At 39.8% G+C, this 27,955-nt stretch overlaps 1 protein-coding gene across 2 annotated transcripts; it reads left to right on the top strand.

The window, feature by feature from the left end:
• Positions 1-522: 522 nt before the first annotated feature.
• Positions 523-27,955, top strand: LOC139650339 (sodium-coupled neutral amino acid transporter 3-like). Of its 2 annotated transcripts, none has more exons than XM_071526980.1 (17): positions 523-737; positions 11,442-11,596; positions 12,087-12,107; positions 12,284-12,365; positions 12,481-12,596; positions 15,521-15,594; positions 16,424-16,516; positions 17,261-17,342; positions 20,295-20,377; positions 21,367-21,425; positions 21,793-21,966; positions 22,181-22,260; positions 22,365-22,465; positions 23,767-23,891; positions 24,018-24,162; positions 25,066-25,169; positions 25,326-27,955. In XM_071526980.1, exons 2-17 carry the CDS (start codon positions 11,502-11,504, stop codon positions 25,428-25,430), a joined length of 1,539 nt encoding a protein of 512 aa, XP_071383081.1. In that variant the 5' UTR covers positions 523-737; positions 11,442-11,501; the 3' UTR covers positions 25,431-27,955. The 2 variants fall into 2 exon arrangements, with proteins under 2 accessions (XP_071383081.1, XP_071383082.1); XM_071526981.1 differs by lacking the exon at positions 523-737 and adding an exon at positions 10,498-10,630.

The raw sequence follows: 27,955 nt of genomic DNA, 5'->3' as shown, positions 1-27,955 counted from the left end.
GATATAGGCTATTTCTCAAATTCTATTTTTTTTTTAAAATTCTAATATCACAACCAAAGAAAAAAAAGAAAAATGTGTCGTGATACCAAGGCCCTCTGTTATCTTTGACAGTTTCCGTAATCCAGCAAGCATTTAACAATAGAACCTCACTGGATCTGCCTATGTATAGGTATCAATGCCTCATGCCTCCCACAGCCTATAGCCAATATCTTTGGCCATGATTTGCGCTCCAAACGACTCTGGTGCGTAATTTGCTGGATAACCGTCGATAATGCCATTTAAGCGCATGCAGTTCCTTAATGCCATGAGGAAAGAGACTTAATTCCCTGTGTGACTTGCAAGAACACGACGCTCAATTATAAATACAACCTGTATATCTGTAGGCTTTATTTCTCCCCAGTAAGCGCCAAGACAAAGTGTGGAAGCGCTACCGAATAACACATAGGCTTGGAAAGGAGGCGGACCTAAAGCGACCCCCACTATTGAGCTTCAGCGGCTTTACAAATGCCGACCATTTCTGAAACCGCATTTTTTTTGTGCGGCTTGGAGAGTGAGGGTCTGAATGTGCGTAAATACCCAAGAATTTAGATACTACTAAAGGAGAAAGTGGAAGAGAAAACACTAAAGGAGGACTGCAAGGAAAATAGTTTTTTTTATTTATTTTTTTTAAATAATATCAAGTTATTCCCACTGATCAGTGGAATTAACCTGAAAGCTGCGTGCCACAAGAGCCTTTGGTAAGACTGAACAAATCTGTTACATTCTTTTTGTTCTGAACGGAAAACGGACAGACCTTGACTGCAAATTACATGTTTTGGTTTTGTCATGATTTTTGTATTGAATAGGTTTCATTGTTAGGCTGAGGCTTGTGTGTAGTGTCTTAGAAACTGGATGCGTGCGTTTTCAACCGCACAGTTATATTGTAGGAAAAAAGTATAGGATAACCGATGTTTATCGTGACTGATTATCTTTATATTTTAAAATGGCAAACTATTTCGACATATGTCGTTGTTTCCTTTTGGTGACACTAATCAATGCAGGAAGAATAGCATTCTTGGTCTCCCCGCAGTGAGCGCCAAGCCCAGATGTCACCACCATGTGCCTTCCCCGGAGTCACTTGTCACATATTGGCATTGTTGTTCACCTCTTGTTCGATTCATGTTGAATTATAGTCAATCTCACACTGATATGCCTTTTACATACACTTTATATCGGCCTGTCCAGAGGCAAAGTTGCCCGCAACAGTTTAGACCAACAGTTGGATGAATACATAGCCTACCTATATTTATATAAACATTAATCCATATGTAGCCCATAGCCTACAGGAAGCAGATTGCTTGTTTGGTGATCATGCGTAAATATTAGCTAAAACTGACAAATTTCTATGTTCCCTATGGGCTTTGTATGTTTTATTTTGCAAGCAGCAAGGCAACGTTGCTAGCGTTTAATCACTCAGAAAAGTCAGAATAACCGGTCTACACAGCCTGTGTGAAAAAGCCTGTTTTTTTTCTGAAGCCTATTATTTCATTGAATTGCCTGTGGGACAATATTTGCCTGCTTATCTAGCCCACACTTTAATGTGTTGGCGTCGGTCTATGCGCCACATGGCTTTGTGAACGAAAAGTCAATCGTTTCCCTTTCCTCCTACAATCAAAACGATAATTATATCCATTCGAAACCAACAATGTACTAACCGGTTATACTTTTAAGATGCTACCAGTCAGCAGTAAGATACTGTAATGTTAAAGGAAAAAGAAGACGTGCGTAATTTCCACACTAGTGGCTTAAACACCATTTAAAGCCCCGTGCGTTTTTTGTTGTAAATATCCCCATGTGGTGAAGGAGTGTCCTGCATGTGATAGTTACTTTTCCACATCATAACGTCATCACACTTCGCTAATTGAACCTATCAAATATGATATTGCATTATGTAATTGTGTGGCTGACAATTTGTGCTAAAAAAAAAGTTGAAGAGGGTTGTTTATAACCAAATTGGAGGGGTATTTGTAGCCTTATGGGTTTGCAGGCAGAAAGGAATATTTTAATTCTTATCCACCGAGAGATTTGCATGTCTAAAATGTTACGAGCCTATTATAAACCGGTTGCTCTCGTCAAATAGCGTTTTGGCATCTGTGCTTAGTGTCGTTTGTCTGTGTGTGTGTGTGTGTGTGTGTGAGTGTGAACATAAAGAACTTTGTGCATATCACTGAACACATTTAGGTTTATACTTTACAGTTTTCCTTTGAGCAGTTTTCATGATATACAGTAGGCTATATTATATTGAATGTGTGCCAGTATGTATTTAAAATGCTGGTCTGCCTCAAGCCTCATTAGTCATTTTAATTGCCATATGATTTTGTTACATCAATACTATTGATTAGTTTAATGCTGTTCAGGGATATGAGCAATAGTATTACTTATATGCTTGCAGTAGCAAAACAGCATGTGTATTTCAATAGTTAATCAATCAGTGGATTATTGATATGTATGTCCATGGACATATGTGTGGTTCATAGGGAACTATCCCTTTAATATTTTACAGTTACTGCATAATTTGGTCACAACTTACACTGTCAAAAACACATAGTGTCTTATGCACCCACATTGGAAAGAAAATTAGCCTAAAGAGAGGCAGAAATGTTAAAATTGCATTTGAAATATCTGGAAAGTGTTTTACAAAGCTTGAATTTTGTCTAACTCACAATTCAGAAAGCTAAGGAGAGGTCAAGCTGGTTGTGGGCTCCCTGGAGAGAAACAGTGCATGCCTTTTGAATAGGTAGCCATGGTCCTCTTAATATGCTAAAGGTTAGAAAAGTTGGCGTGGAAATGGAAGGTTGCCAGTTTGAATCCTGTACTAGCTGGGAAGATTTAGGTGTGTAAATGTGAATATCTCTGTCCCATCCCTGCACAACTGTTGAGGTGCTTAACCCGCCCAGTTGCCCAACTGAAGCACGGTGGAGCTAAAAAAGAGCCTGAATGGTCAGCAAAAACTTTTTCCAGGATAAATTAAGTTTTAAAAAAAAGATTTTGTTGAAATCCCATGTATATTGTTTTTTGAACAGCGTTGAAAATGTTTTAACAGTTTCAGGGATATAGACAGTATGTGGCCTATACTGCTGTGTCCAGAGAACTTAGAAGGTTTCTGTGTATTTGGGTTGGTGTGGGCGAGGGGGCTATGTTTTTGACTTTGGCCCCTATCTAAACACCAACACCCTACATGGGGAAGCATGCTGGGTTCATCACGGTGGAGAATGAGCAGATAAGCAAGGCTGCGGTCAGTGACCCCAACTTGTGCAGTGATCAAAGTAGCTGAGTGGCTGACCAGGACTTGGACAGGTGGATTGGTGTGGAGGCTTGTGTTTTATCCGTTTGGGAAGCAGCCAGCTGTGCTGTTCTGTCACTGCAGAGACCTGTGAATATCTGTGTTTGAGTCAGCCCAGTGTTAAGTGTCGAGCTCTCCAGAGGTTATTATTATCTTTGTCATTGGGCTTCTCATAAGCCATGAGGTTGAACGTGACCTTACCATGTGCCTCAGTCTATTTATGTTTAAGTTATAGGAAAGTCACCTTCCTTTGTTGATGTTATGTCTCCAAATGGCTGGTTTGGCTTGTTAGTCGATAAAACAAGTACATTATATTGCAGTGTTAATGACTTGAATTAACAATGTACTGTAGTCTAATAGACAGGGAACCTTTGGAAACCTGCTATTGTTTTCAAAACTGTAATTTAAACATGGCCAAAGTGAAACTAAACTCCTATTTCCGACAATACAGTGGATGGAAGTAAGCTGGTCCCAAGTCACCCTTGACTGCTAGCAACCTTTTCCCCTCTCCATGTGATCTGTTTCTTCTGTAAACACCATGCTATACAATGTTGACAACAAAAGTATTTGCACTAATGGAATACACATGCAGACATAAACTTATCACTCTTGAGGCTATTATCAGTATTATTATGAAAACAGTGACGGTATTAAATAAATAATAATAATTAAACAAAACTATAATGGAAATCATTTGGAAAATGGAAATAATTTTGAATCATATGAAATCTATTTAATATTTTGTTTTGTTTTGCTTTTAAGCTGAACCAGCAGTATAAAACAGGCCTGTGCTAAGAGTTGTATTAGAAGTGTCAGAGCTGCCTGAAATATTAGAGTGTAATTGCCAAGTACCTCCTGTAGTTAGCACTTGGTTACCAAGGTATTACTTACAGAAATGCTCTGAGCCTGTCAACATGTAAATAATGAAAGTCAATTAAATCTGTGTATCACTTGCAAGGATTTAAATCTAAATGATGTATAAAGTAGGTGTTATAGCTTGTAAATACTGTTTCAAAGACTGCTGCCGATCAATATACAATAATAATTCCCCGGGTTTTGGCTGTGCTTTCGCTCTTGAGTAAGGAAGAAACAATCTAATAATACCAATGGTGTTCTGCAAGTGATATTCCATCTTACGGGAGATAATCATAAGCAAACATCTCTATTTGAAAGCTCAATTGTAGTTTTATTTTAAACGGTGCAAATTGGCCAAAAATCACCCCGCTTTTTATGCGCAGAATCACCAACACAGAACTATAAATGCTCGCACTGCCGTAGAAACTTACACTGTTGGTCCAGCGGCACTTAGGCACAGAAGTATAACTTGGCCATAATTCAAAACCTTGGCTTCTTTGTCCTCCCCATCAATATGGTGGAAAATCGAGCCATAAACGTTTCTCCTTGTCATGAGGCAATGCCTTTAAATACAGCTTTGTTTGCCTTCAATTCAGCTTTCTTTAGGATGAAGTTTCCAACAACAAGTAATTGGAAACTTGCCCTTATGTTAAATATAATAAACTAGAAGGCACTTGGAGAACACAAACCTCCCCTAACGCTGTCCAACTTGCTGTTCCATCCAAAGACATTCCTATCACTTAGATTTTAAGTGAAATTGATTGACCCTGCGGACATATTCTTAGGATTTGGAATCAAGTCTCTATCTCCATTGCTAAAAAAAAAATTGCGTCATGGTGGAAATGCATGATCCAGAATATACCAAAAGCAGCAGTGCAGGTGATATCGTGCAAGAAAGCAAGAAACCTAACAAAGGCAATGCAGGATGCTGGGCTGCCTAGCACAAACTTTTCAGCTTGCTGTTCATGAAGGACTGCTCTCTCAAAGTAGTGTAGTGCGTGGCAATATATTGTATGACATAATGTTTCCCTATTTAAGCTGTCTTTTGTTCATGCCTCTGTCAGAATATATAACTTTTAGGTTCCAACCTACCAGTTAAGAAACACAGACTTAAAGTATGATGCATTTACTGCATGGATTTTTTTTCTTCCAATATTTCAGGTTTTAATTTTTCCTCTCAAAATCCTACTCTTGCCTTCTCATTCCTTGCTAATCATGTCATTGAGAGGATACATGAGGACGATTTACCTAGGTAAATCCTCTTTGCTCCCTAGTTTGCATTGTATATTTGCAATTTCTATGCATGTAGACCTTGACAAGTCATGGGATATGAACAAATTCATGGGATATGAACAACTTCTCTGATGCACAGCTATAGTATCACTTAGTCATGTGCCAAGTGGAATTTTTCTCACTCTATCATTAATTTCATGCTTTATTTGAATAGGCTGTCCTATGAGTCAGGTTACTGTCATCACAATAACATGCAGTGGCTACAGCTTTAAATACATAAATGTACCAACAAATGTACCATAATACCAACAATACTTGCACCTGTACAATATACCCCTGAGAGTGCGTCCTTTGCAACGTAAAGTAATGCAACAACTTACTTTTAACATAACTAACACTTATAACAGAAGGCTTAATAAGTAACATTTGCCAACATTGCTTATGAAGCATATAGGTGTAACTGAATACAAGGAATTAGTTAAACTAATGGCTCTGGTGAAAAGGCTATCCTTTGTCCAGCTAAAGAGCTGGCTTTTGAATTAGGTCAGTCAGTAGTGTTTCCGTTCTGTCATGCTGGCAGTCACAGGACTTGGATTTCAAACTAGGAGATGAGGAGTAAGCTAATGTCCTTGCTAGCATGAACAACACCTGTAGCATTTGTTGTGTATTATATTGCACAGCTTTTCAGGATACTATTTGAAAACTTGCATGAGAGGATATCCTTACAATGAAGGTAGTGTGAGTGTAGTATTAATTAGATTTTTTTTTAAAAACTGAATCAGTAAGAAGATACATTATAGTTCTTTCAATTAATCAATTAGCAATCCCAGCATAACTTTCAGTGTGGTTCTGTTAAATATAGAAGCTGCATAGAGATGCCATTCCACCGTTTTTCATATATATTTTCCAGTACACATTTTTATGTTGGATGTTGATTATTATCTCTTGAAGTGGGATGAGTATTTTGACCCAAAATGGTGCCAAAGACTGTGAGCGCAATTTTATGGTATCTAATGGTAAATTATACAGATATTAGCAGACCTTGGTCACTCAATGAAAGAAGGCATTTACCCTCCATTGTTCAGAGCTTTTTTTTCCCTCATTGCTCCAAGTTTCTTATTCAGTTCTATAATCACATTATAGGGTTGTGATTGTACTCTTTTGTTCAGCTTATGATCTCTCAGCATCTCTTCTGTGTAGAAATTATTTGATCAATGTTTGAATGCCTGAAGCTGTTACCATCTAATTATTATTGTATTTGGAAACCAAAATTGATCTTGGCTTAATACTACGTGAAAAGCAAGGGGTAGTGTTGTCAAGGAGGATTGTGCCATGATAGCATTACAAGTTAGAAAGGGATTTTAAATCATTCTATGTGTTTTGTTGTGTTTTATAATTTACGGAAATGTTGTTGTAATTATCTGATTTGTGTACTACATTGTGAACTAAAGTGTACTAAATGATCTATCTATCAGAATGAATCATTTTATAGTACATTGTACATTGATCATTTTAAATACAATACTTCAGTACTTCAAATGAAGTAAACCACCCAGATCACTTACTTTCCTTAATATAACTTAATATTATGCCATGCTAACGCCTGACTAAGCTATTATAATGGTGGCTTCACTTGGTGGTTATGGTGTTTTTACCTTATGTGACTTGTATTGGTGAAGAACAGCTGTTCTTCAGATTATAAATCCTGTATCCATATGTGTTCAGCGCTGTCTTATGCAAGACGGTTTGAATACAAATCCTAAAACAGAGGTTATAGAAGTAGTTGATTCTTGAGCTACGTACCCCTCATTTTGGACTGCACATCCACTAAGAATATACTATAATACTACTATAAAAAAAAAAAGTGCAAATTTGTTCATTTTAATTGACATTGAAAAAGGGATTTGGTTCATGAGAACTTGCCACAGTTCAAGTAATACATGTAGCTGTCGTTGCCAAAGTGGAGAGTGCCTGGTTCAGGTGGTTGCCACTATTGTAGGACATGAGCATGTGTTCCTCTGTCCCCAGCAGGCACGTGGCTGAGGATGAGCTGGTGCTGCCAGGCGCTCTTGGCTGAACCTCGTGCCTGTTCCTGACACACCACCACATGGGCATCTCCTCATCTACATGTGCTCACCCACTCCCCCGTGCCTATCCTGTCTTATGTCCGACTGACAGACGAAGTGTTGGGAAATAATTCTGGAAAATGCTGATACCTTTTTTTTTGAGTTGTAAAATATTGTACAATTCTGTTACATTAACATTGAAGGAAAAACTCAGAAAACTCAGACAGTAAATTATCAGCCCCCCCCCCCCAACAGACACACACACACCTGGTCAAACATTTCAAATGTCATGTAAGTCCAGTGACTCAGAATGGGACATATCATTCTCATATGCCTGCATGCCAAATTTGTTACATAACCGAACCATGGACTCCAGTAGGTAGAGTGTAAGGTGACCCTCAGCGTCCTTAGTAGAAGAGGATATGCAAGGTAAAACAAAATGTATGAACATTAAACATTGTGTTCTTAATAGGCATGCCAGCCTTAGGAAAGCTTGGATCAGTATTCTTAGCCCATAGTTATTTATTATTTAGAAATATCACCGACTCAAAAAGCACAAATGCTATCAAAAAATCTAAATGATGTATAAAGTAGGTGTTATGGCTTTAACACTTTAAGCCACATTTTGTCAAATAACCCCTGGCACAGTTACATTCTCCACAAACCCATTTGTGGAGAATGTCAGTGTTTGCTGTTAGTGGAACAGCTCCAGAAAGTGCTGTCTGATGGCATGACAGACTAGAGACTTGGCTCTCTTGTTTCTTCTACCTTTGGGCAAATCTTGTTTTTTTTGGGTTCAACTTTTTTTAATTTTATTTTAAAGAATAAGTTGGTACACATCTGTACAGCAACAGAAGCAGATACAATCACAATATGTGCACACTTCCCCCCAAACCCCCTTACATCTCATCCCCTCATCCCTCTTCCACCACCCCTCCCTCATAGCAACTGACTCTGCCCCCCCCCCACCCACCCACCCAACACAGATCTCTATAGATCAATCCTCAAAAAATGTATATCTAGGTCCAAAGTTCAAAGCTGTAATCTTCATTGTCATACATATACAGTATATTGGATGCATTGGCTAAATCAGAGGCAAAGAAAGATACAGAAAAAACAAAACAGAAATACCCAACTGGACAGGAAGACATTGTTGTGTGAGTCTTGCTGATGGACACAAGGCTAAATTGATAGTGGCCCATAGGCTGCCATTTGCCCATCACTAGATAACACATTCACAGGAGAAACAGAACCTCACATTTGACTGTTTTAAGACCTGATTTTACATAAAACTCCCTGACAGGTCTGTCCTAAAAAACAGGATTACCTCTAAAATATTTGTGAAACTGTTTCAGTTGTGTCAGTAGTTTGTATCAACACTGCTGATGAACTATGTTTTCAGTAATGAGTAAAAATAGAAAGCTACCCCAGATCACTATTCATACCACAACATGCATGTGTTTGCATGTCCGTCATAGTTGGCATGGTGATATTTTGGTGAGACTCAAGTGATAGTTGGCCTGGGTTCACCTATGGCTGTTGTATCAATGTTACCTTGATGGATGTTACCTTTTTACTTCCATAGAGAACTGTGAGTGGATAACATGGCCAGGTTTTACTGTCACTTTTACTGTCTCTTCTTTTGGAGCTATTCACAAAACCCCACAGAATACTATTTATTCTGATACAGAATAGTCTGGTAGGGCCACATGTTTCAGTGGGCATTTGTCAGAGTCCATAAGGAATGGCCCATTAATATGATTCCTACAACAAGAATCTCTTACCTTTTCCATGGTTGCAGTTATTTTCAGGCAGAATCTCATATGCTGGGATTCTGGCCTTCCCTATACTTTTTCCACTTGGAAAGCCTATTCTAACCTCATACAATGTTTATTTGAAACATAAGAAAATATTTACACTGGATCTGACTCAGAGCAGTTAAAAAGTGAGTCAAATAGACCATACATTTGGAAAGGAAATGGGCATGAGCCCCACACTAATATACTTTTTAAGGTAAAAAAAACAAACATTGTCCTTACTTAATATTGGTTTTGAGTGTTCTTGTTCTTACTCTTCAAACTGTGTGTCTCTCTCAACGTCTCTGTATGCTTTGTCAAGCTCTGTTAATTTTTTTTCTTTGATTTCTTTGATCATATAAAAAGTATAGACTGTGACCTATAGTATAGGTGCTAAATATACGTACATATGAATATTACAAGCCAGGCGTTTGCTTGCTCATTTGGTCTTTGTCCCTTGACAAAATGCCGGAGCTATCTCTCACCGCCTAATAAAATAAAAGTCTGGCCCTTATGTTACAGAAGGTGTAAAATACACAGTATATACTGTACATTCGTTCATTTTACTGCTTTACAAATGTCACTCATTAAAATTTGTTTTGAAATATGTTATTGCTATGCCAAGGACAGTTTAGTTTGCGTTAACAAACATTCACTACCATAGACAGACAATAGATAAGAGTTTGTCATGCCCCCCCAGTCTATTAGATCATACTGAGCTACAACTCCAGTAGAAAATCAATTGGAAGTGCTCAAGGTGATTTTTTTAAGACAAGGGTATATTTTCAGGTTACAACGCTACTACAAAACAGTGTTCATTTGGGCTGTAAAAATACAAGCATCCAAAATAAGCCTCCCATTTATTGTCAGTGGAGTGGCTGTAATTATTGATGACATGAATAAGCCTTGATTCTCTGTTGTCTAATTTTAGGAGTGAGTGTTCATGTGCAAAAATATGGATTGGATGGTCCTAGGTTAGTGGATTTTCTTGATATGATTGTACCAGTGACTCTGTTTAGCACTTATCTTCAATAGTTCAGCACTGCAGATGAAAAGATGGAACAGTACGAGGAACTCAATACTCATTCATATTCCACGTTCATTAATGATTTTCTTTGTGGGTTTGTTTGATGCCTCTCAGGTTTCTTTTGTAGCTACAGTGGCATTACCTTCTTTAGCAACAAAGTGTCAAAGTGGCAACAATGATCTTCTGGCAGAGAGGACACTTTGGACACAATTGAGCTGCTGTATACTGGTCCTCACCCCGGAAGCAGCTCACAATACACACCATTGTCACTCAGTAAAACCCTGAGTGCAGCACTGGGAAATGGTGAAGAGAATCCATCATTGTCACTGAGGTTATGAGAGGCTATGGCCAGATTGTAATAGTTTTACAAAAATAAACATATTTTTGTTTTTACCTCCTTTACCATCTAACCATCTCTCAGCAAACCCCAGGGGAACAGGGAAAGTACTATTGAGATGTATAATTATAATATTACAGTAATAACAGACTGCTTTCTCAGTAATTCGAGGGTTCCTTGTTATGAGTGATTAGCTTTTTGTTTTGTCACACTGCGCTTGTGTTTGATATATAGACATGTCATTATGTGGGATCCGAGCAGAGACAGGCTCTGAGAATCTGCAGGCTTGTGACATTAACCACGAAAAACACCAAGAACAAACAAAAGTCATGATGCGGTGCTCAAAAACCTCAAATAGACCTTGACCTTTGACCTCATGCTCTGGACTTGTTTGCCTTACTCAGTACTGAAGTTCCGGAAAGCACAAACATTTTCACCTCATCCTGCGTTTTATCTCAGATTATGATCATTCACTGCTATGTGCTATTCAAGTTTGTGTATATATTGCACATGTTTCAGTGAAAGAAGTGAGGGAGTGAAAGAGGTCAGGTCTTGGGTGTTGGAAGTCACTGTGTAAATACTACAACTGAGTCATTGCTGCACAGACAAATAGTCACTTCATAAATGTATTTCTCTCAGAAATTCATTACATTCAGTACATTCACACAAGCTTTCAGACTGTAGCACTACTCTGCAGTGATGTAAGCATATTGAGCTCATGGTATGTGTATCAACAATAAACAAGCAAACCCATGTATCTGTAAGTCTATGTGGCAGTGACATCCTTCCCCACTCTGCCCTGTAGATACTGCGTGACTTGAAAGGATCACATCCATTGAATCCATAATCTGTGACAGCTTGGATCATGGCATCAGAGATGAACATATTATCCAATGGGAAAGGCCATGACCGAGGAGATGACATGTGTGTGCCGATGAAGACCTTGCCAGAGGAGGATCAGTGAGTATTCTTCTCCCTTTATTCCACATAGAGATGAATGGCTGCCCTTTTGTTGCTTTAGATATGGGGAATGACAATTTAACACAGCATGGGTCAAACCATTTTTATACTGAGTCCTTGTGTCATTTTGTATTAGTCGTGTACTTGTGTGGAAACCACAGCCTGGTCAAAGTCACATCTGCTTGGTATTTGCAATACACCCATCAACATTAGTCACCTGATGGATATTTACACACATATCAGCGCATAAAGCAGAAACAGTCCTTGAGGACTGTGAGGAAAATTTTGGATTTATTGATTTATTCCTGCCACAAAGATTGTGTTGCATTTCCCTTGTGCTAAGAGTTTTCCATTACTAATGACCAGGATAACAGATGTGGTGAGTGACGTACTGTATGACTTATTTCCTGGATAATGTTTGTGTTTCTAACTGCATGTTTACCTTGTTTTTGTGCTCGCGTCACCTGATGGATCCTTTCTTGCCATACAGAAATTGCACTCAAACAGTCAGGTATGTTTATACAGATCTGTATGAAGGATTGTTCAACTGCATTTTGTTTTTTATGCATGTAATCATCCAAAAGTTTACGCATGTAATTTAAACTCTCGCCTAAACCATTTGTCCCCAGTTTTCAGAGATAGTTAAAGAGACCATCAACTTAACAGACATTTTTATGTGTCTCCTAGATTCGATGAACCAGATGGAATATTGGAGAGTGAGGAATTTTTGCCCAACGGAGATGGAAAGAAACCTATGCGCTTCACAGATGTAAGTGTAATGGCCCTTAGTAGACATACAACAGCTAAAACATCAGCAACAGAAATAGAATGATGTTTTTGACTGACGTGAGATTAATGCATGTTTTATTTATGTATTTTCTCAGTTTGAAGGAAAGACCTCTTTTGGTATGTCTGTGTTCAACCTGGGTAATGCTATTATGGGCAGTGGAATCCTGGGATTGGCCTATGCCATGGCCAATACTGGCATACTCCTCTTCTTGTAAGTCAAACATGCATGCTTATCAATATGTGGGCAATCCGACCATTTACAAAGTCTTTGCTAGAGCCGTGTTATGCATCGAACACATCCTTGTAATAGTTTGTACTTTAGCACAGCTGAAGTGTGTATGGTTCACACATGTAAAGAAACCTACTTAGTTTATACACCATACAACACGGCTGAGACTCTGTTGATGGTTGCAGTGCTGCCCTGATGTCAGTTTCCTAACATCTGAATATGTTTCTTTGGAGCTGTAGCTATAAACAATAGCTGTACTACTTCAGTATATGTAAAGGGTGGGATATGTTAATTGGTTGAATGTAATGGGTGAAATTGGCGAAACAGAAACAACCTTTGTTGAAAGAACTATGATATTCCAAGAATTTTTGGTTTCCCAGAGCTGCAGCTCTGGAGCGAGGGGCTTAGGTGGTGTGATTAAGAGCCAGGGCAGGGTTAGGTGCTCATAGGACTGGTTTAGTGTCTGTAATGACATGACACATTGTGTCCCATGATATACCCACCCCTATCCCTACCCTCTTTCTCAGGCTCCTGTCCCTGCCCTCCTTGCCACATACAGGCCTCAGAAAGGCCAAAGCCCAGAATAACCCCGCCTCCAGCCCCCCTATGTGGCATTTGGTTTGCTCACTCTCCTCCCTCTGCTCCATACAAGCAGACTGCTCCTGTCTCTCCATGACCCTGGTAGTCTCTGTGATCCAGTCTGGGTTTGTGTAGCTGCAAAGAGCAGGTGGCCAGACTGGGACAGAGGACAGCCTCGGTTTCAGCCCCAGCCCTGGGAACAGGAACAAGTTAGTTTCATACTAGGGATTCCAAGGAGTAGCTTGTCTAAAAAGAGAGGCTACAGGCCATCTCCCATGAAATACCTGTTATCTGGGTCAGCAGTATAAAAACTATATATATATATGTTGACTTAAGGTTTGAAGTAAGTATGAAGTTGAATGCCAATTAGCAGCAGATGTCGGCTTGCCAATTACCACTTCATAAACAAGGCTGTCATTCAGAAAGTGCTTGTATCCAAGGCCAATGCACACACTGGTGTAAAGAGCACAAAACATCGACCCCTAGACAACAAAAAAAAGTAATAGGGTCTGTTGTCTTTCACCTTTGTTCCCAGATGCACCCTATCGTGCAAACACTTTTCCATCATGATGTTCCCATATTCCAAGATGATAATACCCCCATAGACGCTTCTAAACAAATTCAAAAGTGGTTTTGTGAACACCAGACCTCCCCAATTACCAGATCTAAACATCATGGAACCTCTAGGAAGCTCTGGAGTAGATTTCCACCCTTTTCATCACTCTAAGAACTGGAAGTTTTACTTCTTGAAGAACAGCCCAATATCCCCCTGCAACCCCATTATATTTGTGATGATAAAACTGGATGATCACAGTATCACAGGGATCGAGGTGTACTGCTAATTGCTTTTACCATTTTCTGAATAGGTCTGACTTTGAATTCCAAGAGCTACCTGTGTCTAATTGTGGTAGTTGACAGAATGTGAAAAGATAAAGGCTGTGCAATTGTTAAATATTTCACCTTACAGATACAGATGATTTATATGTTTTAATCAAAAAATGTTTGTGCATTTTTCCAACTTTGTACACATGCAACTTGGTCTTAATTCTATACTTTTAACTTATAGGGGCCACACTGGTGTCACCAACAACATTTTGGGGAATTTGGACTGACATATACAGTACATAATGGCTACAAGTGTTCACCAGTACAGTCATTCAAACATTCAGGAGCTTTTGGTCTTTGAGGACTTATGCTCTAATGGTTTGGTCCTTGGTGCCTCAGTCACATCTCTTTGGACTATCAACTTTGTCTCATTGCGGCACTGGTGGAGGTTATAGCCTGTAGTGTCAAGAAAACCCTGAACCCAGCAGCAGTTCTCATGGTTCTCATGGTTTCAGAGAAGATACAAATAGATCTTCTTGGTCCAAGTCAGCATATTTCCAGTGAGACACAAGAATAGAATATTAACGAGAAGCCTGGTGCCTTGCTGAATATATCACCAGAGAGTCAGGATCCACAGGATGATAGTTCTCTATCTAGACTAGGGATCACAAACACTTGTTTATGAGTTGCGGTAGGTTGGAAGGGTTACATAGCCATAGTAATGCTGCTATGACTGCTCAGTGGAATTTCAGGGCTCAGCCTCTGTCCACATCTGGGACAGGGGCCAGATGTGAAGATCCTCACCTCAGTTGTGGTTACAAGGCCTTAGCCTGCCCAGAGGAGCTGAGCGGAGAGGTCTGGGAAAGGTGAAGGAGTTGGGATCACAATCTGACCCGTTAGGAATGCTGAGCAGAGAGTCCTATGCTGCCTTGCCCAGTGCGCAGTGCCTCTGTAGGAGGACCACTGCTCCACTTGGGGGGGAAAGGGGTTGTGGGAAATAGTCTTTTCACCCATGAGTAGGATTACTGACCTTCATAAATGAAAGAAATTTATATCCTGTTATAAAAGGGACTTATTATCTCAAGATTGCCTCTCCTTTTTTCATGCTGAAAAAGCTTTGAAGTTCCCCCCCTATAGCTGGACATTGAGTTAGTGTAAACCCAGCCATTGATGCCTCTGTACAGTAGTGAAACATTTCAGGCTTTATGAAGAAGTAATCCCCTCATTAATGCATGTTACTTGAAACATAAATTCTCAAGGATTAGTCATGTCACCAAGGAGATTCCTTGCTATACCTTAATTAATACAGCTTCTAAGGCCGCTCACTTTTACCGCCCCAATCTCTGAGAAATATCCATATGCACAGTACATAAATAGAAAAAAGAGGAGAAAATAGTAGAGTGGGTGATATAAGAGGTAATACTTTGCACACACAGAAATAGTGGTGCCACAGGTATGGTGTGCAATAAAGTATAGAATCATGACTCTGTATTCTGTCACAGGTTTCTTCTGACTGCAGTGGCAGCTCTCTCATCCTACTCCATTCACCTGCTGCTCAGATCCTCTGGCATTGTGGGTAAGCCGGTACATGTCTCATTTCAACACTGACAGATCAAGTATTTTGGGTTAATCATGTAATGTAATGCAATGTAATGTAGTACTAACAATAATAATAATTATTATTATATATAAAAGCTTTCCTAACAATGTTACAACGTGCTTTATAGAAAGGAAAAAACAAACATATTAACAATCAATCTGCAATAACAGCACTGCTGTTTCCGTTAAGGTCTGCTCAGCACAAGAGAAATAGTATAACTCCATGTAACAGTAATATTATCATAAAAATGCTAAATATATATAAACAATGATAACATTATAGACTTGTCCATTCAACAATTCTGCTACTGCTACTGTACACTATCAAATTGAAGCCAAAAAAGCATCTGATACAGCTAAATTGTATCAGGACCACTTAGTGACATTTAGAAACCATATCTGATTTCCAGCAAATTAATCAAAAAAAGGTCATGAGTTAAAAATCAAAAGGGAATTATCTGCTTGAAACAAACTATAGTAGTAAGACAGCCAAATAGAAAAAAAAATATGTTGTTTACATACAGATTAGAACTAAAGGGTTTTGACTTGAAAAATTACTTCATTTATAATCTTGTGTATTGCAAAGTCTGTCATAGCTGGAATATTTACATACTGTACAATATTACAGATAGATTTATAGATTTGGCTATAAAATCTGCATGTATAAAAACATGTGAAAAAATGAAAAATTGGAAAATGCAAACCTTTTGTGGAGATGAAAAAAACCTTTATCATAATGTCTAACAGCCACATCTCAGTATATGTAAGGAATTTGATGATGTTGGTGTTTTGTAATCTTCTTCCAGGAATTCGAGCATATGAACAGCTGGGATACAGGGCCTTTGGCACTCCGGGCAAAATGGCCGCCGGTATTGCAATCACCCTGCAGAATATTGGAGGTGAGGAGCCATTGTGGCAGGTGGAGAAGTTCAGACTCCATGTCTTTTCAATCATACAATATGTTGACTCTCTGCAAACTCCCTGTAGCAGAAAACAGAAATTATCCACCTTTACCTGCCCCCCACACACATTTAAATCCATATTCACTTAAATTCACGACTATATTACTTTGGCTTTGTGTTAATGATTTCAGCATGTTGATCTTGGCTCTACATCTCTTTCTGTTTGAGAATGTCATATGGAGGTGTATTAAGAGCTAAGACCAGTAGACCAGTTGGCAAACAGTTGCGTTCTCAGTGGTATTGGCATTAGCAACAGTTCCTCCCACTCATCGGTCAGAGCATGTGTGGGTGGCTCTCGTTACCGAGGCCTCACTATTCAGTTAGCTCAGCTGCACGACAGGTGAAATCTATCTGGGTAATGCTCAGAGACTGTGAGCACAAATCCTGTGGATGGAAGGCCAAAACGGAGAAATAAAGATGCGTTTTCAAAGTTTCACATGACAGTCTTGACCTAAGTGAGTCTAATGATTACAAATGAATTGAGGCTGACGTAATCTCAGACCGGTGTTATGATTCGCCCACTGTTGCCATTAACTCACTTACATAATGATGAGTATTTTCATGACAGGGCGTTGTAGGTACACTGATGTCTTTTTTTTGAATACATCAGCCTTGGTATTTGCACTCAAACATATTTGGCCTCACATTAACACATGTATTTTCTGTGTCTATCTATTATAGCCATGTCCAGCTACCTGTATATTGTCAAATCTGAGTTACCACTGGTCATCCAAGCTTTCTTGAAGGCAGATCCCAACTCTGAGTGAGTATTGTCATTTGTGTCCACTGCAGTATTAATAATAACAGCCCTGGGGTGCTGGTGAAAGCCAAGGGCTCAGCTGGCAGTGGGTGCAGAGTGTGTGGGCAGTGATTATTCAGTTTGCACCACTCATTGATCCAGTGTGGGGTGTGACTAGGTTGTCAGCTTGTTATTGGCTGAGCAACAGGGGGCCAAGGTTGGATATGTTTCAGGCACACACACACACACACACACACACACACACACTCTGCACAGCTTAAACACACACTGCTGTCAGTTTGGGGTGGCAACCACTCTACACGTCAGAGTCATGCTGTGACACTCTGCATATGGCCTTGGAGGGCTGAAGTGGATTCCTGCCTCCCCTGTTCAAATCTAAAAACAAACCCTGTGCTGAAAAGGGAAAGCTGTGAGTGCAGCATTACCTTTCCCTAGTATAGCCTATCAGGCCAGCAACATTTAGCAAACACTTCTCCACTCTCTTATGCCTGTCAAAGATCTCAGCAAACCATCAAAGCTCCCCGCCTCTGGTTTACATGGAGGAGCGAAACAAGAATGTTGTTCCAGACAGTCAACTCAGGGAACAGAGTTATTCAACACAATAGTGTCAGAAATTCAAAATCAAGTTGTGTTAAAGCAACTTCTATACTAGATTCTATACTATACTAGATTTCCTGTCTTTTATATCGTGTTTACAGTATGTGTACCAGTTCTTTGTGCTTTTCAGTTTTGTGTAGTTGCTTCAACATGCAGGTCTAAGAGTTCTCTAAATGGCACGTTGTTACCTTTTACTGTTGATGAGGTGGGTGGGATAGGCTCATACTCTGATCTCTGTGTGTGTGTGTGTGTGTGAAGGCCAGAAGCTGAACTACTAATGTGCTGAATCGAAGTTGAAGTATTATGTATTATGACAGGAGTCTCTCTTTCTCCGTTTCCTCATCCTCTCTCTCTCTCTCTCTCTCTCTCTCACACACACACACACACACACACACACACACACACATACGCACACACAAGAATGACAGCAGCAGCTGGTGTGACATGGGTGCCAAATTCAGAGGTCAGGCATAAGGACAGGTCAGTTCAGGACCAGCCCTCAACAACTCAGCCACCCACTGTGCACTTCCACTGGACATGGCTCTTGCTTTTCAAACCCATGGCGTCAGGAGCACAGAGTGGAATGAGATGGGGGTGGTGGAGTTACTGTATTCATGACCTGTGGCTCTTTAAATAGATAGTAATGTAGTGTGGCTGACGGACAGATTAGTACCTTTCACTCAAGACTTTAGGGGAAAGGAAACATAGATTCTAGCAATGCATAGACATTATGTAGAGACATCTACATAATCTTATTATCATTATCATTATCTATGTGAGTATGTATGAGGATTACCAGAGACCTTGTGTAGTAAGAGAGAGAGAAGTTCGGATATTTGGAAGTGGCAGGGATTCCCCACAGGCACATCTCTAATGAAAGCTGATCATCTGGAATGACCCACTGACCAAAGGTCTGTAAAGGACATGACCTGTGGTTCATGTGACTTCCTCTGCTTTCAAGGGACTCATCCTCCTCCACCACACACAGTACAGTGCACTATGCTGCAGCCTGTAGGGCTGTAGTAGACAAATTATCCCTGTGGCTGTGTCTCATTGAGACGGTTAAGAATAACAGGCTTAGCAGCTTAACCAAGGGGCTGCAGGTCACTAAGAGCCTCCTATACACAGGATTTGGGAGACAATGCGCTATAAAGTCCCTCTCTTGTTGTAAGCCAGTCAGACAATAATTGTGTTATGGTTTCACACTTGTCTATAACCCTCCTCTTGTCAATTCTGTCTACAGTCCTACAGCGACTGACGTTTCTTCTTTTCCTTGCCCCCAGATTATTTGCTCTCTCAAGAGAGCTACCACAGGACAGTCCATCTCTTTCCTCTCCATTAAGTAACCTGGTGTTGATCCACCTCAAGGCCTGAAACGAGTCTAGACAGACACCAACATAATCTGGCCTGTTCAGCCACATACAGTATGTTTACTATAAACAGTTTTGTTGCGACTCATTAAAAGCAAGTGAAATGTTAGACTAGGTCGCCACAACACCATGACCATAGAGCCGCACTGTGGCAGACACTCTGCATCTCAGCACCTACACAACATGCACAATTTGCACATGTGTTAAGAACGCACATATACATGCCTTGGGGCTATTTAGGTTACATGAGGGAGAATGTTTTATGACGGTCAGGCACAGGATGTTTGTTTAATGAGAGGACATGTGTGGTTCCCTCATATAGCAGATGCTGATATGGCAGCATGGCCTGTCATTGGCTTGAAGGGGAAGCTGGGCTAAGAATGGAGCGTTCATTCTAGCCCAGATCTGGTTCTCACGTCACGTGCTCGGTAGCCTCAGTCCAAAACCTCCGAGGTAATGCCCTCAAGAGGGAAAGTATTCGTGGGTGGGTGTAGGGTGATATGAAAGTCTATTTGGGTTGGTATGGGGTGAGGAGGGGTAGGGTTCTTCGAGGGGTAGCCAGCCATTTGATGTTGTTTGGGTTGGTGAGGGAGCAAGAGCGAGGGAGAGAGAAGGCAAGGGTGTGCTGCAACAGGGTGACATAATATTCACTGACTTCTTCAGTGCCATATTGTTTAGGCTGCCCTATGCCTTTCTTTCTGCAACTGTGAACTGTCACACAAATCATCAGACTTATGTAACAGTGCCTCACTCAAGTCTGTTCCAGTCCAGTCTGCAGCAGACGTTTTTCCACAATGGTGTTCCTCACTGGTTTCTATCGGCCCTGTAGAATAGGCCACCTGGACCCCTTGTAATCCAATTTCTCTCACATATTCATTTTGTCTCTGCCTCTCTCTCCTCTCTCTGTGTCTCTCTCTCTGTGTAATGAATCTCTATGCTGATGTTTTGAATATTGAGCTCAAAATAAAATGTATTTTTCTCCAAACAGTCTGTGGTATTTGAATGGAAACTACCTGGTCATCATGGTCTCTGCCAGTGTCATCTTGCCCCTGGCTCTAATGAAGCAGCTTGGTGAGTAATACTGATATAGACTGACCTCTTGGCTGATACCTCTGCCTGTTTTGTCTGCCCAAATTGATTGTGAACCACTTTTATCTGCCCAAATTGATTGTTACCCTGTATTTATGTTCTCCATCATGAATCATGGTGTGAATGAGCTGCTTATAACCTGCCTATCTGACTATACCTCTGGCTTCAAGCGGCAAGCAGGGAATTGACTATTGATTGACTATTAGCCAATCAGGTCCTTGCACTCCTCCGGATTTTATGTCTTTGCATTGTTGCTGACAAAGACAACGGTGGAATGCACTTAACCTTTTTCACTCAAGCACTTGTATTCAAGTACAAGTTTTAGATGCTCATGCTTTAGTTAATTATCACTATTTTATGGAACTACTTTTACTCTTTTCTAATTCAAAGCATTCTCCATTTTGCTCCATTTATCTCACACATGCAGTTACTAGATTCTTTTCAAAAAGTTTTGTAACTTTAAAACTGGACAATTTCATTAAAATGATGTATTATTTTGACTTCGAGCTGCACTAACATAATGAGAAAGAAGTAATGGTTTAATACTTAAGTAAATTTACAGACATTTTGATGGAGTACTTTTCTTCCTTTCATGTAATGGGTTTGTGCACTTCTCCCACCACTGCTGTGGAAACAGCAGGTGCCCAATTAGCCATCATTGGCCCAGAGATGATCACACCCTCTCACCCACTGACAGCCAAACTTACTCATTACTACACTAACATGAGCATGCTGCATCTGCTCAGTCAGTAAGTGCTGAGGGGACATTTAAATGTGGCCTCTTGGGGGCCTTTATTTACATATCAGACGCCTCATTTGTAGAGCAGGAGGAACCTTTTAACTGTAAACAAACTTTATGTGTGTAGTCACTCCACTTGAATTAAACGACACAAGAAGGCCCACTGGACACGTTCAGTTTTCAACCAAGGACCTGTAATGTTAAGGACTGTCATTTTTTTCTCTTTTTACAGGTTACCTTGGCTACACCAGCGGCTTCTCTCTCAGCTGCATGGTGTTCTTTCTCACCGCAGTAAGTTGGTTCACTTCACATAGTGTCACATCATCACAGTGGCTTGCACTCTTTACAAGAAGCTTTATTTGTGCTGGCATGTCAACTTGGCACATCTCTTAATCAGTCTCCCACCCTCATCTCTATTTTCAGTGGTATGTGATATTTGGGCTCGATTTGATAGGGGGAAATAAGAGCTGCTGAGAGACTTCAAAGGGAGAGAGTGAGCTTAGAGGCTGACTCACCCTAATCTGCTGTGAAATGGCTTTTCTGAGCTTGGCACTGATCTCCAAGAGCTGTTGTTTACTGACTCTGACTCTCCCCTCATCCTTATGTCTCTCCTTTAACTACCTCTGCCTTTCCTCCTTCCTTTTATATTTCCCTTTAGGTTATCTTTAAGAAGTTCCAGATTCCCTGCCCGTTTGAGGAGTTCACAGCCAACAGCACCGCTGCGCACCTCAGCCTGAATGCCTCCGCCCACAGCCACAACTACGACAACGGTCTGGTTCACGAGGCGGACGACTCCCACTGCTCCCCACGCATGTTCACCATGAACTCACAGGTAGGCCCGCACTGCTGCAGGTGAGGATGCAGTCTGCAAATTTGGATCCCTTTGAAAGTTAATGGCACAGGTCACAAGTGTCCAAGTTTGCAAATGTACACACAAGCCTGTCAGTGTTTAATAAAAGTTCCCATACAAGGTAGTGTGATCTGATTGGGATGCTTGGTTGCACTGCTCATCATAACAAGTTATGTGGTCATGTGTTTCCTCACAGACAGCTTACACCATCCCAATCCTGGCTTTTGCCTTTGTGTGCCACCCTGAGGTCCTGCCTATCTACACTGAGCTCCGCAAGTGAGTCAGCCCTTCATCAGTCCACACTGTGTAACTTGCTCCATTTGATAATGCAGGATGTGCAGGATGTGACATTCACCTCACCCTCCACTGTGTCATTTCAGCCCCTCTAAGAAGAAGATGCAGCAGGTGTCCAACATCTCCATCCTTGTCATGTACACCATGTACTTTCTGGCAGCTCTCTTTGGCTACCTAACGTTTTATGGTGAGAGCAATTCCCCTCTGGCATTTTTCCTGAAGTTTATATTTATTAAGGGATGAATACAAAAGTTTATACCCAAATGAGCATTCATAGGTATTTCTTAATGTAAAAAAATATGTAGTAAAGCAAAAGGAATGCTGCTTTGGCTTAGAGGGTGTCGAAATGAGTGGTGCTTTTTGAAAAATGGGGCAACTCTGTCAAAACAAGGATAAAAAAAACAAAACAAAGATAACTCTTTCTTCTGAAAATATTAAAAATACTTTTTTTTCCTAAATTGGTTATTGCATCTTGCAAGGTTAAAGCTGCACTAGGCAACTTTAGTGGCCCCAAGTGGCAGCGAGGGATAGATTTTTTAAAGCTTCATTATCCAGAAATAATATGACGTGACATCAGTAAACTAACTCCTCAGACATTAATCTCTTCTTCTTAGCTGGTAGGTATTTGTCACTTTGTGTACGCTGAGACAATTTCCCACCACCTATAATAAATGTAAATAATAATAATAAGGAATTTTATTTATATAGCACACTTTAAAATACAACGAAATGTAGGCCAATAGGGAGAATCTACAGGGTCTCAATTAGGGGGGATGGAACACTCTTCTCTATTATAGGCTGATAACACTGGTGTCTTTTTATATAGAAATCTTGCCTTGTGCAGCTTTAAAAATGCAGCATGTTGTGGGCTTGCAGATACAATAGTGAAATAAATAAAAGCTTTTTAATATTTTCAGAGGAGAGAGTCGCCCTGCATATTTTTTTTATCCAAGGTTTGAAGAAGAAATGTGTCTGCTCAGAGATGGAGCCTATGCTCCCTGTTGTGGTAATTGTTTGTTGTTTAATAGCACTGTCCAATGAAAGTAGGTATTATTAAGGTATTATTGGGTGATGTTGAGAGATAAACACTGAAACTGTAAAATGCTTTTTATATTCCTACAGATAATGTAGGCTGAACAGTTAAATGTGTAACAACTGGGCTAGAAAAAAGTGATAAATATCTGAAAAAGACGTGTGGATCCATGCAGTAACGCTATCCTGTGGCTAAAAGTGAATGGTCTGACGTAGCAGATTTGTCTCCAAATTTATTTTGAGTACAAATATTTATACCCAAACATTTCTATTTTTTTCTGTTTTGAATAGAAACAAATGATTAAAAGATGTACTTGCTGTGCTACCTAGAGATAGGGTCCAAGCTCCCTCTTGTGGTGATTATATGTTGCTTGTCCAATGATACAAGGTGTTACTGAGTGTGGTTCACATAGAAACACTGCAGCAGTAACATGTTTCCTCTTTACATTCCTACAGATAACGTAGAGCCTGAACTGCTGCACACCTATAGTCGGATCGATCCCTACGACACTTTGATCCTGTGCGTGCGAGTGGCTGTCCTTACCGCTGTCACATTGACCGTTCCTATTGTACTGTTCCCTGTAAGTTAGGGCCTTCCTTCTATGATTTACTATAACATATGTACACTACATTGTCATACTGTGGTATTATTTCTTAATTTAATCTGCTGTCCCCATATATCTGTGTCTCTACAACTCTGCCCACAGGTGCGTAGAGCCATCCAGCACATGTTATTCCCTAACAAGACCTTCAACTGGTTGCGTCACATTGCCATTGCCCTCGTTCTGCTCACCTTAATCAACTTGCTGGTGATATTTGCCCCCAACATTCTGGGCATCTTCGGCATCATTGGTTAGTACAGAGCCGAACCTCTTCTAGAGCCAGAAAGCTGAAATAACTATCAAACTAACAGCAAGTTATCAATTAAATATTCGTTTCCAGAGATAGTTAAGAGGTTGTGATGCCTGTCCCTGAAACTACATGTTCCGCCTCTCTCATAGATTCAAGTATTGAATCACAGACCTTTTATGTGATTTGGTCGGCCAGTTGATATTAAAACAAATCTCTTTTTGAGGAAGAAAAAGCATCATCATTACAAACAAAAGACAATACTTGAAAAGAGCATTTGATGTTCCCTTCAGGTTTCCTCAAGGATTAGTTAGACTAGATGTTAGATTCTGACATCATGTGATTATAGGTTACTTTTTCTGTCTCTGTTCCCAGACTAAGTCGACCTGTTTGACATGGCGGTGCCTGTTATGTTTCAGTCTTTTTAGTTCCTGAAATCACTCTGTCTGGCCTTGTCTTAAAAGCTAAACTAAAAAACGTGATCAGTGTGTGTTTACACACTGACAAACTGATGGCCTGAGTCAATATTATTGTCACACTCTGTCCTTAGATTGGAGGCCATGTTTTACGGGTTAGAAGTGAAAGTTCAAAGCATTTAAGTTCAAGGACCTCCAAGGACATCTTCAAAGCAACAGTCTCTGCCACAAACACACATACACACACACACACACACACACACACACACACACACACACAGGTGTGTACGTACACATGCATACACACTCAAATACACACGCAAATACACACAGTCAGATGAGACGGATGTAGGGCTGTTTGCCACAGTCTCTGAATATGTTCTCTATGTGTTCATGTCTGTGTTCAGTTAAAGTTTCTGTGTAGTATGTTGTGTTTTTAATCAGACTCACTGCCCTCTGTCCTTCTCTCCTCTCCTCTCTCTCTTTCCAGGTGCCACGTCGGCTCCCTGCCTCATTTTCATCTTCCCTGCTGTCTTCTATATCCGCATAGTTCCCAAGGATGAAGAGCCCATGAACTCCACTCCTAAGATACTGGTGAGCAATAATAACCCTTGTGTAGATTTCAGCCCTTCATTATATTTAGTTGGTGATCAGCCTTTTTTTCATTTTCACATAGTATATTATGCATACTCGAGTTCTTGATAATTAAGTTTCTGTGCCACTGGTGTTTTCTGTTTTTCTCATTATCAGGCCGCTTGTTTTGCTGCTTTGGGCGTCTCCTTCATGGTAATGAGTTTGAGCTTCATAGTCATCGACTGGACAACAGGGAGCAGCCATGCCGCAGGAGGCCATTAGATCCTGCTGCTGTGTATTGGGGCTTAGGAATGGGGAATAAGAACTGTTCAAAGGAGAGGGTGAGCTAGCTGTCACCTCTGTGGGAGCACACTGCAGGGCTGCACAGCACAGAGCCTGGGGTTGGGTAACAGTACAAAAGTATGTGGTCTTGATCATGCTGAATGAACTGCTTGACTGTAACATAACACATACCTGAACAAAATACTTTTCATAATAACTTTTTATAATGAAGTCTAAACTAATGCAATGGACTTGTGTTTTATGAATAATCAGGACTAAACAGGGTCTTTTTGATTACCGTTTGAGTCGGATGGTGTGTACAAGACCATCCACAAATATTATAATATATTATATGGTAGAGACCTTTATCAGCGACTGACCACTTGCTGACCGCTTCCTCTTTATTTATATTTACCCAAATCCTTAATTTGGAAAACATGACCCATGTACACACAGAAAACTGCAGCTGGTACTGTATAGAAACTTGGCAAGATTCTATATTCGGCTGAGGACAGGAATGCATCAAGATACTACATGATAAATAGTAACTCATAAGTTATTTATACACAAATATCAATTATCTGGCATTGAGAAGCACAAGTAGAGGACAGTGCAGAGTGGGAAAAGAGGGAGGGACAGTCAGAGTGTGACTAGCTGCTACAACCATCTCACCCTGAACCAGCAGCACTCGTAACTGTCGAACTATCATTGTGTAACACAAGATAATTGCTTAGCGGTCATGTTTGTATAAGATGCAACTGGCATCTAAGGTGTTTTATTTGCCATAGTTGGAGCATAGTGTGGTATGAAATAGTCATATACATGGATTATCCAATTTTCTTCAGCATCCCTGGTGCCTTTATGCATATGGAACAAACATAACACAAAGATACAGTAAAACAAAAGTGTATATTTATTTAACTACGATATCTATGTTTTTAATTTCACAAGATAAGCAAATGTGCTTATGGACAGTATTTAACTACTGCATATGATCAAGTTTATGATCATTTATTAATGTTTGGTACGCCTAGTATATTATGTATGATTTTGCTCTTTTGTTTTAGCTGACAGTATATTGATGATAGAAATGTTAGGGGCTGATAGTTTATATGAATCTGAAATCCTTCATAGAATATAAAGACATTGATTTTAGGATTTGGTACTTCCCTTTGTAAAACTGTTAGTGCATCTTTGCCAACCTGTGATCTTGAATATAAATCAAGTACAGTTCCTGTTCGCCCTCACAGTTCATCTGTGAGTGCAGCTTATTGATTTGTAGTATTTTGATCTGTTTTCACACATGATGAATGTTTAGACCTGAGCTTAATCTTTTAGAGATGACAGTTTCCCTGTTGTTTTAGTCCAGTCTGTCTAATAGTTGGTATAGTGAACTGCAAGGCTGGAGAGTTTCCTTCCAGCACTGCCATAGTTTAGTTCTAAAGATTGAAACACTTATAACTACATGATTGTTGTTGTAATACTGTACAATTGCCATCTGATAGTGCAGTGTATTGAAGTTTTGTGCTGTAGTTATTTACTATCAGACAACCTTCCCCCAAAATAATGCCACATGAAATCATTTTTCAGACATTACTGTTGTGCTTTTCAGGCAGTGATGACATTATAATCCTAAAATTAATTTAGGAATGTGGACTATTGCCACCACTACCTGTATGTCCTCAAATTTATTTTGTTTTGAGACTCACAATAGAACGATAGAACAACTGACAAGCTGTCAGACTGCCGAGAGCATTTCATTTTGTAGAAATATAGACCACAAAGTTACAGCCCAATGTTATAGACCATGGTGTTAGTTCGGATAGGAACTCAGAGGAATGTTATAACAAATACAGGTTACTTGTCTCAGATGGCGGTTATTTGCATCACTACTCTCAAACTTCAGAAAAGTCCTGTGTAAACCATTTCTTCTTTGTTTATTTATACATTACAGTAATTATCTGTCTATTTGATGTTCATTTAATGATTTAGATTCATAATCAAGTTATTTTACTGATCAATTACGAACAACAACGAGAAAAATATTTAGCGCATGTATCAACCTCTGTCCCTTGCTTTTCCACATATCTTGGCAGTGGTTGTGGTGTAAAGGAAGGTTTTGTCTTGTCCTGTTTAGAGAAAAGTGTTATCCTTCACTTTCTGGGATCATGCCAAAATAACAACTTACTACCTACTGCTTTGAAATGCCTTTAACTTTAACAGGTACCACAGTTTTAATACCAGAAGCAATGATATCAAGTATGCATTTTTCATGTACCTAAACCAATCTATGTGATATATTTTATTATAGCTCTTGTTCTACATTTAAGAATTATATCTATGGAAATGACAGGACTATGAGTAAATAACAAGGTATATGAATGTTGGTGGGTAAGAGGTGGCTTTATATAAATAATGTATATAAATGTAAACCATTTATATTTGTGATGCATATTTAGCTTGTAAAGTGTAAATAGCAGGGACAGTTTTAGTTTGGCAATAAAACAATTGTAGATGTTTTTACA

This window comes from Centroberyx affinis, unplaced genomic scaffold (assembly GCF_046629955.1).
Source record: "Centroberyx affinis isolate AG114_WGS23_722 - 3 ecotype Tasmania unplaced genomic scaffold, CSIRO-AGI_Caff_v1 ptg001484l_1, whole genome shotgun sequence".
Lineage (NCBI taxonomy): Eukaryota > Metazoa > Chordata > Actinopteri > Beryciformes > Berycidae > Centroberyx > Centroberyx affinis.
Note: the sequence above shows the minus strand (reverse complement) of the source record. Positions and strands in the feature narration are given on the sequence as shown.